Consider the following 21,789-nt stretch of genomic DNA (forward strand, 5'->3'; position numbering starts at 1 on the left):
TGCGTCACCCATCTAACAACAAATGTTCCCACAACTTTAGAGAACGTTCCCTGAGGAGAATATTCCATCAACGTTCCACCAAATATACACAGAACATGGCTGCCAAACATAAGATATTAATGTTCTAGGGAACGTTGTAAAAACATTTGTGGGAACAAAACAATTGTTATCACACATGACATATTGTTACTGTTGCCGAGCCAATCAAGGCCCTGATTGGTGAACCACTGATCCATTCATAGCTCTTTGTCTGTTGGCAAGGGAGTTTTACACACCCAGTAGTTTTAAGATAGTGTTTTCAACATGTATAGGACACACTTTGACATACAGTGCCTTCGGAAAGTATTCAGACGTCTCGACTTTTTCCAAATGTTGTTACGTTACGGCCTTATTCTAAAATGTATCAAATAAAAACATTTCCTCAGCAATCTATACACAATACCCCATAATGACAAAGCAAAAACAGGTTTTTAGAAATGTTTTCCAAAAAAAACAGAAATATCTTATTTACATAAGTATTGAGACCCTTTACTATGAGACTCGAAATTGAGCTCAGGTGCATCCTGTTTCCAGTGATCATCCTTGAGATGTTTCTACAACTTTATTGGAATCCACCTGCGGTAAATTCAATTAATTGGATATGATTTGAAAAGGCACACCCCTATCTACAGTTAAGGTCAAAAGTTTACAAACTTAGGTTGGAGTCATTAAAACTCGTTTTTCAACCACTCCACAAATTTCTTGTTAACAAACTATAGTTTTGACAAGTCGGTTAGGACATCTACTTTGTGCATGACACAAGTAATTTTTCCAACAATTGTTTACAGACAGATTATTTCACTGTATCACAATTCCAGTGAGTCAGAAGTTTACATACACTAAGATGACAGTGCCTTTAAACAGCTGGAAAATTTCAGAAAATGATGCCATGGCTTTAGAAGCTTCTGATAGGCTAATTGACATCATTCGAGTCAATTAGAGGTGTACCTGTGGATGTATTTCAAGGCCTACCTTCAAACTCAGTGCCTCTTTGCTTGACATCATGGGAAAATCAAAGTAAATCAGCCAAGACCCCAGAAAAACAATTGTAGACCTCCACAAGTCTGGTTCATCATTGAGAGCAAAACACCTGAAGGTACCACGTTCACCTGTACAAACAACAGTATGCAAGTATAAACACCATGGGACCACGCAGCCGTCATACCGCTCAGGAAGGAGACGCGTTCTGTCTCTTAGAGATGAACGTACGTTGGTACGAAAAGTGCAAATCAATCCCAGAACAACAACAAAGGACCTTGTGAAGATGCTGGAGGAAACAGGTACAAAAGTATCTATATCCACAGTTGAAGTCAGAAGTTTACATACGCCTTAGCCAAATATATTTAAACTCAGTTTTTCACAATTCCTGACATTTAATCAGAGTAAAAATTACGTTTTAGGCCAGTTAGGATCACCACTTTATTTTAAGAATGTGAAATGTCATAATAATAGGAGAGAATTATTTCTTTCAGCTTTAATTTCTTTCATCACATTCCCAGTGGGTCAGAAGTTTACATACACTCAATTAGTATTTGGTAGCTTGGGTCAAACGTTTCGGGTAGCCTTCCACAAGCTTCCCACAGTAAGTTGGGTGAATTTTGGCCCATTCCTCCTGACAGAGCTGGTGTAACTCAGTCAGGTTTGTAGGCCTCCTTGCTCGCACACGCTTTTTCAGTTCTGCCCACACATTTTCTATAGGATTGAGGTCAGGGCTTTGTGATGGCCACTCCAATACCTTAACCTTGTTGTCCTTAAGCCATTTTGCCACAACTTTGGAAGAATGCTTGGTGTCATTGTTCATTTGGAATATCCATTTGCGACCAAGCTTTAACTTCCTGACTGATGTCTTGAGATGTTGCTTCAATATATCCACATACTTTCCCTCCCTCATGATGCAATCTATTTTGTGAAGTGCACCACCCCTCCTGCAGCAAAGCACCCCCACAACATGATGCTGCCACCCCCGTGCTTCACAGTTGGGATGGTGTTCTTCGGCTTGCAAGCCTCCCCCTTTTTCCTCCAAACATAACGATGGCCATTATGGCCAAACAGTTCTATTTTTGTTTCATCAGACCAGAGGACATTTCTCCAAAAAGTATGATCTTCGTCCCCATGTGCAGTTGCAAACCGTAGTCTGGCTTTTTTATGGTGGTTTTGGAGCAGTGGCTTCTTCCTTGCTGAGCGACCTTTCAGGTTATGTCGTTATAGGACTCGTTTTTACTGTGGATATAGATACTTTTGTACCTGTTTCCTCCAGCATCTTCACAAGGTAATTTGCTGTTCTGGGATTGATTTGCACATTTCGCACCAAAGTACGTTTGTCTCTAGGAGACAGAACGCATCTCCTTCCTGAGCGGTATGACAGCTGTGTGGTCCCATGGTGTTTATACTTGCGTACTGTTGTTTGTAGAGATGAGCATGGTACTTTCAGGCGTTGGACCAGACTTGTGGAGGTCTACAATTTTTTTTCTGAGGTCTTGGCTGATTTCTCTTTAGATTTTCCCATGATGTCAGGTAAAGAGGCACTGAGGTAGGCCTTGAAATACATCCACAGGTACACCTCCAATTGACTCAAATGATGTCAATTAGCCTATCAGAAGCTTCTAAAGCCATGACATAATTTTCTGAAATTTTCCAAGCTGTTTAAAGGCTCAGTCAACTTAGTGTATGTAAACTTCCAACTTCAACTGTACATACATATATATATATATATACATACAAATACACATATATATATACATACACACTTTTTGTTCATATACCTTCCTTTATTATTCCCTGTAAACCCTCCACCGCTCCCCCAATTGGAGTAAACTAATAAACAATAACACTTGGGCTTCTACTTCCATCTAAAACATACTATACACATTTTACAGACAATCTATTTTACAATAGTTATATTTTGTTTGTTATTAGTCCTGGCCTTCCTCTATTTCTGATGTCCATCCAGTTGGATTTCCATTTGCAACTGTGCTATTTCACAAAAGTTCTGAACCTATATACATTTTACAGACCCGTATGTTTTACATTTGTTATCTTGTCATTATTAGACCCACCCTTCAGCTCCATTCAACCCCTCCCATCTATCTCTTATTGGATTTCTATTTGCCATATATTTTTCAACTGTGCTGTGATGCTTCACAAAAGTACTGAACCTTTCTATTCTCATAGTTTCAACAGATTGTAAATGAAACATTTTTGCTAGAATAATTATTATATTATTGATCGATTGACTATGACTTTTCAAATCACCCAGTACTGCTATCTGCAGTGTTAGCTCGAGGTAAATGTTGCAATTCTTCAGCCATTCCTGGACCTGTGACCAAAAATGAGCTACATATGGACAGTACCAAAATAAATGATCTAATGACTCTGCCTCCTCGCAGCAAAATCTGCAGAACTGGGAAGATTTTATCCCCCATATATAACATTCTATTGGTTGCAAGAATTTTGTATAATAATTTAAATACGGCGTCGTTTTGCGTGTCAATTCATAAGCCATGTGCCATGGAATCGGTACATCGACAATCACTTCCCAACTATTTTGCAACTGATATGGCACAGCTGTCATTTCTTTGGTCCTTAAATGAAACTGGTATATATTTTTATTTATCACAATTTTCTGTAACCAATGTTGGTCTTTAATGCAGGGCTGACAGACAAGGTCCTTCATTTTTCCCCCTTCCACTTGCCTTTTCCATTTTTGTGGTAATGCTGCAATTAGTTGGTTGTAATTTTGGGGAGAGCAGACATTTCCATATGTCTGTGTTAGCTGCATGTGTGACAACTTCACCAGTCCTATTTATGATATAATTTACAAAGAGAATACCTTTTTCTTTTTTATGTTATCAAAAAATTACGTAATATACTAAATATATTAGTATATTTAAGTTTAACCACAATATTTGTTGTATTATTTGTTCTGTCTTTTCAGGTGGATTAAACTGAAATTGCAACCAACTTTCTATGGCTTGTTTAAAAAATAACGATATTTTGGAGATGATTTCGTTTTCAAATAACTGAAAGTGAGAGGTTGTAATCTGAATAAAAGGGAAAAGGCCATTCTTGAACATGGGGTGAGACATTCTTACTAATTTACTAGAGAACCATTTCAGATTTAAGTATAACTTTTGTTTGACTGATGCCTTTAGTGAGAGGTCTAATGCTTTAATATTTAATCATTTCTGCCTTCCGAATTCATATTCATTATATAAATAGGCCCTTTTAATTTTGCCTGGCTTGCCATTCCAAATAAAATTGAATATTTTTTGCTCATATAATTTAAAAAGCAGGTCGCTAGGTTTAGGCAAAACCATAAGCAAATAGGTCAACTGTGATATGAGTAAAGAGTTAATCGGGGTGATTTTTCCCCACAAATAGACAGGTATTTTCCTTTCCATGGTAGCAAGATCTTATCTATTTTTGCTAACTTTCGAGAATTTCTTTCTTTCGGGATATGTATACTGAGTATGTTCACATCCCGGTCAGACCATTTTATTGGTGAACTACACGGTAATGTAAAAGTAGAATTTATATAGTACACTTATCATAATTTGGTTTAAATCCAGAGGTTAGAAAAAGTATCTAGATCCTCTGAGGTTGTGGAGGGATTATAATTGTCGATTTAAAAGAAAACATGAATCATCAATGTACAATGACACCTTTCTTTTTAATGATAACTAACTAACTTTAGCTGTCTGACTTTATTAGCCAGCTAATTTTCACACCATAAACTACATTATTTGATCAGTTAAATTGGCTAATGTGGCTCAACATTTTTCTGGCTAGCTAACAGAGAATTTGATCCAGCTAGCAAGATACTTAACAATGCTAACAATACTTGTTCCACAACACTTTCTCCCTCACCTCAAACTTTCCAAATGCCAGCTGTTTTTAGGTTACAGCCCATTAAGTACTTTTCACCTTTTCACCCCCGTCTCCGTCATCAGGCTTCTCACCTACCTCTTCGTTATAGTTCAGGGGACGCGCTGCTAGAACTGGTGACCTGCCTTTCCACTCTCTTTCCAGAGCGTGCGCTGATGCTGTAACTAGCCAGAAGCTAACCGGAGCTAGCCAGAAGCTAACCGGAGCTAGCCAAAAGCTAACCGGAGCTAGCCAAAAGCTAACCGGAGCTAGCCAAAAGCTAACCGGAGCTAGCCAAAAGCTAACCGGAGCTAGCCAAAAGCTAACCGCTTTTCTAACATTTTACAGTACAACAATTACAAAAGTTCTTAAACATCACAGTTACAGCATTAAACTCTCTAAACCCTTAGGATATTGTCAGGATTCTTTTTCAAAAATAAAAATGAACAGGAGTTAATGCGTTTTTCTAGATCAAAGGAATGCACCGCCATCATTTAATTTTACACTCGACATGCTTTTTTTGTCTAGTACGAAGTTATACAATTACTATGTTGTTCAAAACATTACATTCACTTCAACAGGAAAGTTACAAAACTATATTGTGGTATTCAGTGTATTGTTGCACTTTACTGATATGTAACACCGGCTAAATGATGAAACAGGAGAACGTGACTTCTCTTTCTAAGGTTCAATCAATCAATCAATCAAATGTATTTATAAAGCCCTTCTTACATCAGCTGATGTCACAAAGTGCTGTACAGAAACCCAGCCTAAAACCCCAAACAGCAAGCAATGCAGGTGTAGAAGCACGGTTCTCTCAATTATGAGAACACCCTAGTGCAGGATCGCATATAGTCCCAGTGCGAAGCGAACACGTCTCACTGACCCCTACTGGCCAACAGTAGTATAAATGCTAAATGGCTAAACCTTGGAGGACTGGCATTTCAGTAAAAGTATTCTAACCCCAATACAAAGAAACAATACATAAACACAAATGTGACCATACATTTTGTGTGTGTCACATTTAAATCTATCAAGTTGTTTCAGATCTACACATGTGCCTAGGAAGGAGGGGTTAGGATTTCTTCTGGACAAGGCCTAACTATACTGGCCCAATAAGCACGTTCCCTAGAGATATCCCTTATTGGGACAGTGGTTAGGGCGTCCGTCATTGGCCGCTAGGGGAGTCACCCTACTGTCTAATTTTAAGCAAGTTACAGTACCAGTCAAAAGTTTGGACACACCTACTCATTCAAGGGTTTTTCTTTAATTTTTTTTACTATATTGTAGAATAATAGTGAAGACATCAAAACTAGTAAAGAATGCCTTGACGTTACCCAGTGTTACAGCAAAATGAACCCCCATTCACCACATAAGAACCAAAACATGTAGTGAATGCTAGCACAAATAAAAACTAAACGTGACAAGAAAACATCTCTTGAATTATGACCATTATTCCAATGCAGATTCTCAAAATATACGTACATTTAAAAAAACTAACACATTAAGTATCAATGGTAGCTAAACTTTGATTATATGCAAAAATAAATGATTATTGCTGGGACAGAAAAGTAACTGAGGCAAAGTGTATGACACGTTATCATTCCAGCCACCAGACTCTTCTGCTTAGTGATGAAGCAGATGTCTTGTATTATTAATTTATGTTCTTTGTTTACTATTAAATCTGACAATTTTGTTTGACTATGGCCTGACACTTCATTACTCTTCAAGATGCCACTCTTCTTCAAGATGATGAAGAGGCTCTCAATTAATGCTAAAAGACTCTCTAAGGCTGTTTTCTGCCTGTTCCTTTGTGATCCGTTTCCAGGCGGGGGGGATATCTCCAGGGTGTGCGACATACTGTATGGCAAATTCCTTGTTGAATTTTGCCATCACATATTTCCAGTAGTCTGAGGCCTGTATGCTGGGATCTGCCGGGATATGCCAGTTGGGAAAAATCTCTCTGTACTTTTTTAAAGGCTGAAGTTTTTCATTTGTCTCGTAGCATTTGAATGAACCCTCACTAAACACCGCAGAGGAGCAGATGTCAGTGCAAAGTTTCATTGAGACAGTAAACCTGAACTGACCAAGTCCCTGTGGTCGGTGTATTGAGGCACAGTGCTCATTGTGGGCCTCCCCTCCTGCCTCACATGGTGCCTCGCAGAATGGACACTGCTTCCCGCAGCCAAACACTCTTGTGAACAGCTCGTTCTGAGGCTTGATTTTCTGTCTTTTCAATTTCGTTTTCACATCCCCTGCTTTTTGGAATTCTTCTGTCAGAGACTGTTCCATCTCCACCACAGATGTTTTGAGCCAGTGGGCAAACTGTTCCTGTTTGGAATTGTTGAGGATCATAGTGGCTTCCAACGCATCTTGGGGAATAACCAGCTTCTCTCCAAGTTCCCTGCATATGCCCTGAAGGAATTCCTTTATGTTGTCATTCTCATTAGTCTGTGCCTTTGAGATTGCCTCATTGATTCTTTTGATAATCCCATTGAGTTGATACTTCTCCAATTCAAACATTTTGTTCCCTTGTGAAAAGCGTTTCAAGATTTCATTCAAAATCCAATTCTTGACAAAAGCTTCATAGTGACAAATGTAGCTCACATAGTCGTCAAAGTTGAATGCTGACAGCAGTTCCTTCAGGATAGAGTACTGGAAAAATGTCCGAGAGCTGAATTGAAAGGCATTCTGTCCCGTCAACATGACATCAACAATTTCTAGACCCAGAGAATTGGTGACACAGGCTTCTACTGCAGGTCTGAGACACAGGTTGGTGAACTCTGCAGCTTTCTTCTGACACTGATCTTGTCCACTGAACAAGTCTTTGAAGTCTGCCAAGTATTTACCTTTGAACTGTTCGAGGCACCAACGAGGATTGTTTTCACATATGAACTGTTCATGCATTGCTTGGAAAGCCCTGGATGCAAACCCACAAATGTACAATTTAATGGAGAGTTCAAATTTATTGCTTGTCCCAAGATTTTTGTTGGCTTCCAACTTCTCTTCAATCATGTGCAGGATCTCTTGAATGTATGTGTCATGGTAGTTTGTCTTATTTTGAACAGTCTCTCTCACAAATTCTTTGCATTTGTCTATGAGGTTGTCTGCCATGGCCTGGGTTTTTCTTGTGTTCTCATTCATGTAAATGCTACTCACTAACTTCTTTAAGAACCCCCCTGGAGAGACTATGAAGGGTTTTGTTCCATGATCTTCAAGTTTCACATTGTTCAACTTTTCATTCACTGCCTTCTGCATCATGTTAGACCGGAGCTGGCTTAAAACATGGCTCACAATGTGTATTTTCTTCAATCCTGTAAAAGAGAGCTCCTGCACAGTTTCCTCCCACACTTTTTCAAATTCTCTGTCAAGCTCCTGATCTGGCCTCTGACATTTGTTCTCTCTGCAGTTCTCAACCAACTTCAGCACCTTCTCCTCCATCACCGCTGTGTAGTTCTTCTTGATTGTGGCAAGCTTGTTCATTCCTTGTTGAATCTCAACATCAGCGCCCAGTTTACTCAAAACAGAGTTTTCTATCTCCCTTTTAAGACTTTTGGTGCTGTTTGCGAAATCCTCTCTGTATCTCTCCACCAAGTAGACATGTCCATCTGCCTGTTCATAGTACTTGGTTAGGTTGTCAAGAAGGGTCTTCTCCCATTGGACGAGTTCTATGGAGGCTTCACTTTTCAAATGATGGAGAAAATCCCTCACGTCTTCTGTTTGATATTTCATTGCTATTGTTCCGAAGTTGGAAATCCTTGTTTCAGCATTTGTCATCCATGTGTGCATGTGCTTTCTGAATGACCATTCCCACTTACTGAACTCAACACACAGCTTCATGTAGGCATCAGCCACTAGGCTGTTTCTGAAGCTGAAGATGAAGTTTTCATACTTCACAGCATTCCACAGGCTTTTTGTCCACTCCAGAAAGTCCAGGATGTTGTTCCCAGAGCCTTCACAGTTCTGGAAGACCTCGATCATGTTCTTTTTGAACTCGTATACAGACTCGCTGTAACCGGCGTTGACGGGTGCCATTGGGGGGTTTCCGTGCCAAAGTCCAGGGATGTACCAGTTACCAGTCTCTGGGTTGTACTCCATCACATCAGTGAAGCTCTTGTTCTCCTCCTTGTTTTCCATTCTGGCTGCTGCCTGGGTCATCTCGTTTAATTGCTCCAGCAGCATTTTCCGGTCTCTCATGTTCTTATCATGTGCCGAGACATCTGCCACGTTCTGGTGGACAAACTGACACTTGGGTTTCTTTCCCACCTCTTTCATCCGGAGAAAAGCGTGGACCACGATCTGCAGGATGTCCTTCATCTCGGTCGAGTTCTCCATGGCAATATTGATTATAGTGACATCACTCAGCCCGACAACAAGTGTGGCTAGCTCATTGTCATGCTCGTAGCTGTCATCAAGCTGTGCCAGCTCTGGCGACTTCAGCCCTTCTGTGTCGATGATCACTAAGAAGTCGCAGTTCAGCTCCTGTTTGAAGTCGTCTTTGACTTTGATGAGCAGCATAAAGGCCCCTCTTGTGCATCTGCCGCTACTGACTGCGAACTGCACTCCAAACATTGTGTTCAATAGAGTGGACTTTCCCGTGCTCTGAACACCTAGAACAGTTACCACCAGGATCTTGCTCTTCGGTTGCACCAAGACATTGAGCTGATGCAGCACATCACTCACCCATCTCAGAGGTATGTTAGACGCGTCTCCATCCACCAGCTCCAGAGGAAACCCATCCAGAAGCAACTCAGCACATAGTCTGGGCAGGTGCTTCAGTTGTTGCCTTGACTCTTCAGTTTCTTCCAGTAAGACTGCAGATTCATACAGTTGACCCATTTCACGTAGGAAATGCTCAGTTCCCAAAGAACTGTTTGAAATCTGTCTGTCAAGGTCTGCAATTTCATCTTTGTTTTCAGATGAATTCTGAGACTTTTCTTTGTACAGCTCTCTAAGGCCAGAAAGGTTTTTACGAGCCATATTGTCCAGGTTCATTCTCATCCATTTCAAGAAATAGGTCCTTTCTAGCCCTGTGCTTGATATTGCATTTATGAAGCAGGTCATTGCCTCTGAAATGTCATATCTCCTTTGCTGTTCCCTAAGTTGTCTCTTGTCTGTTTGGAGTTCACTTTTGTACATCTCCAGGTTCTGGTTCCCAGCTTTCCGCAGTCTGCATTCCTCCTTCTCTATACGTGCCAGCTCCTTCCAAATCTGTCCTTGCAAGGGAAGCTGACTTTCCTTATACTGTGGTGTGTCATAAATTTTTGACGTGATTGCGTCAGCATTTATCTTGGCACTCTGACATTCTTTGTAGTCCTCATCAACCAGTATTCCAAGCTCATGCGCCACTTCAGCCATCTGCTCCAATGACATTTTGGACTTTGAATTCTTAATCAACTCACCAACTGTGTTTCGCAGGTTCTTCACAAAGTCTGCCTCATTCATCTGTTTGGTCTTCAGGATGATGCTGCTTTTTTTCAAGTTCAACTCTGCTGCTGTTCTCTTCAACGCATCAATGCTGAAGCTCTTGCTCTGTGTGTTACCCACTAGAAACAGTTGAGCCTTGGTGTGTTGGCTGGTCAGTAGCTTGTACTTGGTGTCCAGGTTGTCAAAGAACACAAAGACTGCTGCAGAGGTCTGGCAAAGAAAGGAATATTGTGTTTCAAAAGAACTGATGTCCCCTCTAAGATTGGTTACAGCAATAGCTTCACCAAAAATATCAATGTTTTTTTTCCCACTTGGGAGGTACCAGCTTATCTCAACCAATCCGTTGGATATTCTCCTTGGGCTATCGCCACATTCCATGTCGTGGTGGACAAACGTGTCGTGATACTGTTGAGGATTACTCAGCAGCTTGTTTAGAATCAGAGACTTGGACAGAGAGCACTCGCCCAATCTGACAAAAGAGACCATGGGGAGGTCAGAGAGAACAATCCTGTCTTCAACAAATCCTCTGGAATCTGCCAATGAATGCGGTCTGAACTTCTTGACAATGTCTCTCATGGCCCAGAGCATTAGCGTACACTCTTCTGTGTCACAATTGTGGAGAAGCAGGGGCACTGAAAACTGACACATTGACATTTTCAAAACCATCTCTTGCTGGAGAAAACCATTGGAACACAGAAAGAGAGCAGTCACAATGTCTAAGGGGTTTACAACATTACTAGAGTCCAGGTTATCAACCACACTCTCCAGATCTAGATCTATGTTGCAAAATGAAGCATCACAACTTGCCTCGCCTCCTAATGAGGTACATTTCACACTCCTAGCAGTCACATTCACCATCATTAACCTCTTTAGGAAAATCCATGGCAGGGCTGAGAGAGTCTGAGCAGGTTCATCGGTGACAGTCTTTTCATCGATCTGCAGCACGGTGCTAAGGTCCAGCTTCTCTGTGTAGTGTTGCTCCAACCCCAGGTCCAGCAGCAAACTCTCCAGGTGGGTTTCTGTGGCGGGAAAGAAAACAACGGTTTCAGATCTGACCTCCTTGGTTGTCAATCAATCGATTGTAAAACATCCTCCTGTCCCACGTTTTAACACACTCACTTGTGCGGCCATATGTCACAGCCGACTTGCTTTGGGTCCCGTTCTTCAGCACCGTAGAGACGTGAAAGGAGTACTTGACACCTGGGCTCAGACTGGAGAACGTCAGGGTGTTGGACTCTGTTGTTATCTTCTGGACTTCCTCCCCATCACAGGAACAGGTCACGAGACATGCCTCAGTGACACCAATCGGTTTGTCCCAACCCAGAGACACTGATTCACTGCTGACTTGGTCAATCTTTACTCTTTCAGGTGGCAGAGGTTCTACAAAAAGGACAAAAAGGGCCCAATTCAATTACAACTTGAAGAATGAAAACAAGTCAAAACTATTTTTCCTGTAATGCAAGAGGAAATGTTTGAATCATTGCACTTACTTGTATACATGGACATTGTGGTCACCGCGCTCAGATTCCTATCTTCTGTGACCGATGTGACGCTGAATGTGTACTCCGTCCCTGGATAAAGGCCTTCCACAACAGCGCTGCTGGAACCTTGGATGGAACGGATCTCTCTCTGGGTGTTGCAGGAGTAGGTCAACGCGTACCGCCGGTCAGAAGGGCGCCAGCTCAGAGAAACAGAGTCACTGCCAACATAATGAACTGTTATCTCTCCGGGGGAGGTGGGCTCTGTGGAAGAGAGCAAAAAAATGTTTGAATAACTTTCACATATATACAAGAAGAAATATATACATGTTTCATCTCTGGGCTAGGAAATGAGATATAGCAGCCAATCACAAACCTGAAAATATCTTTCAACTATACATAAGGAGTCTTCAACACAACTCTTTTCAGGCATGAAACGTTTATAAATACATGCTATTATACTGCATCATCCCTACTGTTGTTATGCTATAATAATAATAGTAAAATAATAACAGTAGTGAAATAGTGATAAATAGTGAAAAACGAGTGCGATTCTTTTGAAACAGTTAGAACCAGTGTTGATCGCCGTTCACAGTGAATAAAGTAACGTTCCTTCAATGTTCAATGCAAATAAGCATACATGCAGTGTTTGTGAATGGAAAGCAACTGGTAATGATTTTTATGAAATGATAAAGTATACGGTTGTCAAAAAATCAGAGGTACAGAATAATTCCTCTAATATTATTGAAGTACCTGCTACAGCAGCATCCATCTGTTGAGATGGCTCCGTGTCCAGACTGTCAGCTTGTACTCTCTGAGATGTGTCCTCATCTTTCCCAAGATATAAGTCAAGGAATAGATCACTTGCATCTTGAAAGTCCTTAAAAAGGAATTCAAAAAAATGTAATAGAAATTCAGCACACTGCAAATTGCAAAGTACTTGATAAAAGAGTGTACATTTTAAAGGACAACCACAATATGTACAGGGCCTGGTGAAAGTCAACAAGGGCGATTCCATGCCAAGAAAGCCCGAAAATACTTTTGGTATCTCAGATTGTTCTGGCAGTTATCACATAGAAACTTGGATGTTTGATATACCTTTTTAAATGTTTGGAAAATCATGATGAAAGTGGCCCTTTTAGGCCTTTTTCAGACCTATACATGACTCCTGTAAGATCCTATGACCCATGAACTAACTGTACATAATACAGAAATCATCCTGGTGTGATTATACTCCTTATAGTGTGCTCTAAACTATGGAGGATGTCTAGATTCTGAAATACAATTCTTCACATATATATCTTTTTTTTTTCTCTTTTTTTTTTAATACGTTTGAATTGTGTCCACCAATGTACCCTAATTTCTATTACATGTAAATAGTTTTATGATTAGTGAATGCAAAAATGTAGTTTGTTAGATCATTCTCCCTGACTTGCCTAGTTAAATAAAGGTTTAAATAAAATAAATATTAACTGAAAAAGTAACAGAGCACTCATTTTGGAAATATGTCAAAAAATATGCAAAATCAAAAAGAGTACTTTTGAGATATTCATATTTTTATAATGGTGACTAAATTAATGTGACATTTTTTTAAATCTAGACATACTCCATATTTTAGAGAACACTATAAGGAGTAGATAGACAACATCTTGCTGTCAATCATTTGCGGTTCACGGATCATAGGGTCTTACAGGAGACAGGTATACAGTGCCTTCGGAAAGTATACAGACCCCTTGACTTTTTCCACATTGTGTTACGTTACAGCCTTATTCTAAAATTGATTAAATTAAAAGAAATCCTCAGCAATCTACACAAAATACCCCATAATGACAAAGCAAAAACAGTTTTTTTGAAATGTTTGCAAATGTATTAAAAGTATAAAACAGAAATACCTTATTTACATAAGTATTCAGACCCTTTGCTACGAGAATGGAAATTGAGATCAGGTGTATCCTGTTTCCATTGATCATCCTTAAGATGTTTCTATAACTTGGAGTCCACCTGTGGTATATTCAATTGATTGGACATGATTTGGAGAGGCACACACCTGCCTATATAAGCTCCCACAGTTGACAATGCATGTCAGAGCAAAAACCAAGCCATGAGGTCAAAGGAATTGTTTCTAGAGCTCCGATACAGGATTGTGTCAAGGCACACATCTGTGGAAGGGTACCAAAAAATGTCTGCAGCATTGAAGGTCCCCAAGAACACAGTGGCCTCCATCATTCTTAAATGGAAGAAGTTTGGAACCACCAATTCTCTTCCTAGAGCTGGCCGCCCAGCCAAACTGAGCAGTCGGGGGAGAAGGGCCTTGGTCAGAGAAGTGAATGCCAAAATGACAACCATCTGCAGCGTTCCACAAATCAGGCCTTTATGTTAGAGTGGCCAGACGGAAGCCACTCCTCAGTAAAAGGCACATGACAGCCTGCTTGGAGTTTGCCAAAAGGTACCTAAATACTCTCAGACCATGAGAAACAAGGTTCTTTGGTCTGATGTAACCAAGATTGAGCTCTTTGGTCTGAATGCCAAGCATCACGTCTGGAGAAAACTTGGCACCATCCCTACGGTGAAGCATGGTGGTGGCAGCATTACGCCGTGGCGGTATTTTTCAGTGGCAGGGACTTGGAGACTAGTCAGGATTGAGGGAAAGATGAACGGAGCAAAGTACAGAGAGATCCTTGATGAAAACCTGCTCCAGAGCGCTCAGGACCTCAGACTGGGGTGAAGGTTCACCTACTCCGGGATGCTGGCATTCTAGGCAGAGTTCCTCTGTCCAGTGTCTGTGTTCTTTTGCCCATCTTGCATCCCGGAGTCGCCTCTTCACTGTTGAGACTGGTGTTTTGCGGGTACTATTTAAAGAAGCTGCCAGTTGAGGACTTGAGGCATCTGTTTCTCAAACTAGACACTTTAATGTACTTGTCCTCTTGCTCAGTTGTGCACCGGGCCCTCCCACTCTTTCTATTCTGGGTAGAGCCAGTTTGTGCTGTCCTGTGAAGGGAGTAGTACACAGCGTTATACGAGATCTTCAGTTTCTTGGCAATTTCTCGCATGGAATAGCCTTCATTTCTCAGAACAAGAATAGACTTCTTTGTACAGCTCTCTAAGGCCAGAAAGGTTTCAGATGAGAGTTCTTTGTTTCTGGACATTTTGAGCCTGTAATCGAACCCACAAATGCTGATGCTCCAGATACTCAACTAGTCTAAAGAAGGCCAGTTTTATTGCTTCTTTAATCAGCACAACAGTTTTCAGCTGTGCTAACATAATTGCAAAAGGGTTTTCTAATGATCAATTAGCCTTTTAAAATGAGAAACTTGGATTAGCTAACGCAACGTGCCATTGGAACACAGGAGTGATGTTTGCTGATAATGGGCCTCTGTACGCCTATGTAGATATTCCATAAAAAATCTGCCATTTCCAGCTACAATAGTCATTAACAATGTCTACACTGTATTTTTGATCAATTTTATGTTATTTTAATGGACAGAAAATGTGCTTTTCTTTCAAAAACAAGGACAAGTGACCCCAAACTTTTGAACGGTAGTGTAAGTCAGGACTGAGTCTGCACCACGTAGGAACACTCAAATTATTGTGGTGGCAGCATCATGTTATTGGTATGCTTGTCACTGGCAGGGACTGGGGAGTTTGTCAGGATCAAAGTAAATATGAAAGGAGCAAAGCCATTTTAGAAATAATTTTAGCAGCAATCAGGTCTCCAGAAAGGGATTGATCTAGGGACACACCAAGATAAGATACACTTGTTTTAGATTCAATCTCCTTGCCTGTACAGTTTACCGTTATCTTGTCAGCCCTAAGCAATCTAAGTTTTGTTCCAAACAAAATCGATTCAGTTTTTCCCAAACGTAGTGACAACCAATCTCTAACTAAATGCAATTCCTTACTCAGGGTCTCCTCTATGTAAACTGTATCCTTCCCTGGTACCAGTATGGCTGAATCATCAGCATAAAGCAATAGTTTGCACTTTACTGTATCTGGCATATCATTAACGTATATAAGAAATAAGAGGCCCTAAAATGGATCCCTGCGGTACTCCACAGGATATTTCTTTCGCCTCTGACAGAACATCACCAACATCACATACTTGTGTTCCGTTGGTCAGATAAGACCTAAACCAATTCACTGCTACATCATTTAGACCCACGCATTTCAGTTTCATCAGGAGAATATCATGGTCCACAGTGTCAAAAGCTTTCTGCAAGTCTAACATGACCATACCGGTATAGTTCCCCTTCTCACTTTTCTGGTTGATGTGGTCAAAAAGGTGGATAAGGCAAGTACCAGTGGAATGAGCTGTTCTAAAGCCAGATTGGAGTTCATAAAGAAGTTTGTGCTCAAGAAGGTATSCCTCAAGTTGATTAAAAACTAATCTCTCAACAACTTTGAATAAGGTGCTGAGGATTGACACAGGCCTGTAGTTTCCTACATTTGTTTTACTGCTCTTCTTGTGGAGCGGAACCACACGGGCTGTTTTGAGATCCTTGGGAAATGTACCACTACTAATAGAAAGGTTTACAATATGCATTATCATTTTAGCAGTGACACAAGCACTATCCTTTATGAATCTTGCAGGAAGGTTATCCAGCCCAGTTGCTTTGTTTGTGCTCATTAAGCATAGTAGATTGGAAACTTTGTCCTCGGTTATGCTATGGTAAAAGTTGTTAACGAAAGACTGGCCAGTGTCCAGAGCATGTGGGTAACTTCTTAACCAGAGATGAGGCTATAGTGGTAAAAAATGTGTTAAAATAATTTGCAACCTGTGCCTGGTCATAACATAAAACATCATCAATATCCAGGCCATAACTACACGAACATTAAAAGAACCATAAAAAATAATTGGGGAATCATCCAAGGTGATACGCTACTACGCCAAGTCTTCCCTGAGCCACCAGTCATAAACTTTAAGAGATGTCCTACCCTAACTGACAAATTAGTCCACAGCTATCTTCCTGGTGACTCTCAAAAAACTTGGCTAGACCACAAACCCAAGGGCTCTTTAAATGAAACCATTTTACAGAAATATTTCACAGAAAATGTATTTTGTTGACACAGCTTCTAAAATGGAGTATCACGTCAAGCATTTCATTAACTGCAAAACCACTCATGTCATCTACAGATTGGAATKGCCACAGTGCAAGGTGTTCTACATTGGACGGACAAAGCGATGCCTTCAAGACCGCTTAGCGGAACACAGGTACGCCATACAGGTAGGCAATGAAGACTACCCCATGGCAAGGCACTACAAGTCCTTACACCATGGCAACCCTGCCTCCCTACAAGCTATGGGTATTGATCATGTTCCGACCTCAATTAGAAAAGGGGACCGTCTTAAACAACTAAACCAAAGGGTACGTTTTTGGATTTACAAACTACAGACCACTAAGTACCCTGGTTTAAATGAAGATATGGATTTCTCACCTTTTCTGTGGGGTCGTGATAGGTCCATTTGCTGTCATCTAGTGGACATTTTGCTCTATTGCCCTCAGCTATGTTTAGACTGTTGTTGTCCATGTTTGCTGTCTTCCAGTGTACTATGGAATAGATGGCTTTCCTTTTCTTGGCACTTTGCCCAGTCATATTTAAGTTTAGAACTACCTCTCTCGGCGTTCTGATGCTTTTAGCTTGGAGTAATTTTTTTTTATAACACATCTACAGTATTTCACTTTTTAAATGTGTATAGTATTGCTTACTAGGTGTTGTCCAATCAATTTTGTAACCACTCCCTCTTCTAATTAGGACTGATTGGAAAAAGCTGTTCAAAAGAGGACATTGTATTATAATTTCTTTGTACTCCCTGACGAAGGCCATGAAGCCGAAACGCGTCGGATTTTTAAAACTTTGTTTCTATTGAACATGCTAGAAGTCGACCGATTAATCGGAATGGCCGATAACTTGAAATCGGCCCTAATTATTCATAACAATCGGAAATCGGTATTTTTGGACACCGATTTGGCCGATTTTATTATATATATWTTTTTACACCTTTATTTAACTAGGCAAGTCAGTTAATAACACATTCTTACTTTCAATGACGGCCTAGGAACGGTGGGTTAACTGCCTTGTTCAGGGGCAGAACGACAGATTTTTACCTTGTCAGCTCRGGGATTAGTTTTTGCAACCTTCCGGTTACTAGTCCAATGCTCTAACCACCTGCCTTACATTGCACTCCACGAGGAGACTGCGTGGCAGGCTGACTACCTGTTACGCGAGGGCACCAAGAARCCAAGGTAAGTTGCTAGCTAGCATTAAACTTTWAAAAAACAATCAATCTTCACATAATCACTAGTTAATTACACATGGTTGATGATATTACTAGTTTATCTAGCGTGTCCTGYGTTGCATATAATCGATGCGGTRCCTGTTAATTTCTCATCGAATCGCAGCCTACTTCGCCAAACGGGTGATGATTTAGCACTGTCGTTGCACCAAACCTAACCATAAATAGCAATGCCTTTCTTTAAAATCAATACACAAGTATTGCATATTTAGTTAATATTGCCTGCTAACATGAATTTCTTATAATTAGGGAAATTGTGTCACTTCTCTTGCGTTCCGTACAAGCAGTCAGGGTATATGCAGCAGTTTGGGCCACCTAGCTCGTTGCGAACTGTGTGAAGTCTATTTATTCCAAACAACGACCGTAATTAATTTGCCAGAATTGTACATAATTATGACATAACATTGAAGGTTGTACAATGTAACAGCAATATTTAGACTTAGATAAAATACGGAACGGTTCTGTATTTCACTGAAAGAATAAACGTCTTGTTTTCTAAATTATAGTTTCCGGATTCGACCATATTAATGACCAAAGGCTCGTATTTCTGTGTGTTATTATGTTATAATTAAGTCTATGATTTGATATTTGATTGAGCAGTCTGACTGAGCGATGGTAGGAAGCAGCAGGCTCGTACGCATTCATTCAAACAGCACTTTCGTGCGTTTTGCCAGCAGCTCTTTGCAATGCTTCAAGTATTGAGCTGTTTATGACTTCAAGCCTATCAACTCCCGAGATTAGGCTGGTGTAACTGATGTGAAATGGCTAGCTAATAGCGTTTCAATCGGTGACGGCACTCGCTCTGAGACTTGGAGTAGTTGTTCCCCTTRCTCTGCGGCTTTTGTGGAGCGATGGGTAACGATGCTTCGAGGGTGGCTGTTGTTGATGTGTTCCTGGTTCGAGCCCAGGTAGGGGCGAGGAGAGGGACGGAAGCTATACTGTTACACTGGCAATACTAAAGTGCCTATAGGAACATCCAATAGTCAAAGGTATATGAAATACAAATGGTATAGAGAGAAATAGTCCTATAATTCCTATAATAACTACAACCTAAAACTTCTTACCTGGGAATATTGAAGACTCATGTCAAAAGGAACCACCAGCTTTCATATGTTCTCATGTTCTGAGCAAGGAACTTAAACGCTAGCTTTTTTACATGGCACATATTGCACTTTTACTTTCTTCTCCAACACTTTGTTTTTGCATTATTTAAACCAAATTGAACATGTTTCATTATTTATTTGAGGCTAAATTGATTTTATTGATGTATTATATTAAGTTAAAATAAATGTTCATTCAGTATTGTTGTAATTGTCATTATTACAAATAAAATTGGCCGATTAATCGGTATCGGCTTTTTTTGGTCCTCCAATAATCGGTATCGGCGTTGAAAAATCATAATCGGTCGACCTCTAGAACATGCCATACAAATAAAGGCATTTTAATTAATTATATGAAGAGTGCCTTGGTCCTCCWTTCTTTTTGATTACCTTATGGGGAGTTTTTGAGACAAAGTCCTTTAAAATGTTCCACAGTTTACAAGGCTGATGTAAGTTGTCATTAACAGCGTCTATATAATGTTGGGATTTGGCCTTTATCCATTTTGTATCTAGCCTGGTTTCTACAGTTTATATAACCGTCATAATCTTGTTGTAGATTTGTCCTTCTGAATCTGGCTAGGTTTAAGATCTCGGAAGTGATCCATTTCCCTGACCGCCGTTTGATTCTAATTCGTTTCATCGGAGCCAGAGAGTCGATTGCAGACAGAAACCAGATTTTTTTTAACATACCAAGCTTGGTCAACATTATCACAGTTTAGTACATGAGACCAATCCAAAATTCCAAGGACCTCTACAAAATGTTATTTTGAGTATTGWTTCATAGACCGTACCTTCATGTATTTATTACCTGGCTCTAGTAGCATTTTGGATTTCTTACGGGTACAGCAGGTTACCATATGATCACTAAAACCAATATTTAAGACTCCTGACTGGCAGACGTTCTCTTGATCTGATACATTTTTTTTATTTAACTAGGCAAGTCAGTTAAGAACAAATTCTTATTTACAATGACAGCCTAGGAACAGTGGGTTAACTGCCTTATACAGGGGCAGAACGACAGATTTTGACCTTGACAGCTCAGGGATTTGATCCACCAACCTTTTGGTTACTGGCTCAACGCTCTAACCACTAGGCTATCTGCCTAAAGTTGATTTACTATCAATACACACCCGGGGTGGCTCAACAATCAGTTATTTTAGTCCAAATAACTGATTAAAATTATACAGGGCTTTTTACTAGTGTACTTTTCTTTGCAACTCCAGTGTAGAGTTGGACAACGCATCTCAGGGCTAGTGCGGGGAGCAGCAACAGGACGCACAGGACTCTGGGGACACACAGGAGGCTTGGTGCGTGGTGTAGGCACTGGTGGTAAAGGGCTGGAGACACGCACCATAGGGCTAGTGCGTGGAGGAGGCACTGGTGGTACTGGATTGGAGCGAGGAGGTGGCGCCGGAAATACCGGACCGTGCAGGCGTACTGGCTCCCTTGAGCACTGAGCCTGCCCAACCTTACCTGGTTGTATGCTCCCTGTCGCCCGACCAGTGCGGGGAGGTGGAAAACCCGTACGGGCTATGTAGGCGAACCGGGGACACCATGCGTAAGGCTGGTGCCATGTAAGCCGGCCCGAGGAGACGCACTGGTGACCAGATGCGTTGGGCCGGCTTCATGACATCCGGCTCAACGCTCAATCTAGCCCGGCCGATACGTGGAGCTGGAATGTACCGAACCGGGCTATGCACGCGTACAGGAGACACCATGCGCTCTACTGCGTAACACGGTGTCTGCCCGTACTCTCGCTCCTCAGCGTAAGTACAAGGAGTAGGCGCAGGTCTCCTACCTCTGACTTCGCCACACTCCCTTTAAGGCCCCCCCAAGAAATTTTGGGTTGTACTCACGGGCTTCCAGCCTTGCTTCCGTGCTGCCTCCTCATATCGCCTCCTCTCAGCTTTAGCTGCCTCCAGCTCTTCACGAGGGAGGCGATATTCTCCCGGTTGTGCCCAAGGTCCCTTACCATCCAGTATCTCCTCCCATGTCCATGAATCCTGTGTAGGTGGGTCCTGTTGCCGCTTGACACGCCGCTTGGTCCTAGATTGGTGGGTAATTCTGTCACGATCGTCTTGCATCTTACATCTTCTTTTATTGAAGAAGAGAGAAAACAAACAAGAAACGAACAACTATACATGAACTAACAAAATAACCAAACTGACGACCGTGAAGCTATACAAACATAAGTGCTGACACTAAACACTTAGACATAGACAATTACCCACAACCAGCAAAGCCTATGGCTGCCTTAAATATGGCTCCCAATCAGAGACAACAATAACCAGCTGTCTCTAATTGGAACCAATTCAGGCAACCATGACTTTCCTAGACACCTACACTGAACACTAAACCATCTACTCTACTTAACCCCTAAACCATACAACACCCTAGACAATACAAAAACACATACTACACCATGTCACACCCTGACCTAACTAAAATAATAATGAAACACAAAGATAACTAAGGCCAGGGTGTGACAAAGCACAGGCAAAATACTAGAGAAAAATCTAGTTGTCTGCTTTACACCAGAGACTGGGAGAGAAATTCACCTTTCAGCAGGATAATAACCTACAACACAAGC

At 41.0% G+C, this 21,789-nt stretch overlaps 1 protein-coding gene across 1 annotated transcript in view; it reads right to left on the minus strand.

Moving 5' to 3' along the window:
* Window positions 1-4,728: 4,728 nt before the first annotated feature.
* Window positions 4,729-21,789, minus strand: part of LOC112072794 (interferon-induced very large GTPase 1-like) — a 27,652-nt gene continuing 10,591 nt past the window's right edge. Inside the window, exons 4-7 of the mRNA XM_024140180.2 lie at window positions 12,561-12,687; window positions 11,820-12,071; window positions 11,449-11,709; window positions 4,729-11,348 (exon numbers count right to left, since the gene is read on the minus strand). Coding sequence (XP_023995948.1) covers window positions 6,667-11,348; window positions 11,449-11,709; window positions 11,820-12,071; window positions 12,561-12,687 — 5,322 coding nt within the window. The 3' untranslated portion in view covers window positions 4,729-6,666. The remainder of the gene's footprint in view (window positions 11,349-11,448; window positions 11,710-11,819; window positions 12,072-12,560; window positions 12,688-21,789) is intronic.

The sequence above is a fragment of the Salvelinus sp. IW2-2015 genome, unplaced genomic scaffold, assembly GCF_002910315.2.
Source record: "Salvelinus sp. IW2-2015 unplaced genomic scaffold, ASM291031v2 Un_scaffold2041, whole genome shotgun sequence".
Classification (NCBI taxonomy): Eukaryota; Metazoa; Chordata; class Actinopteri; order Salmoniformes; family Salmonidae; genus Salvelinus; species Salvelinus sp. IW2-2015.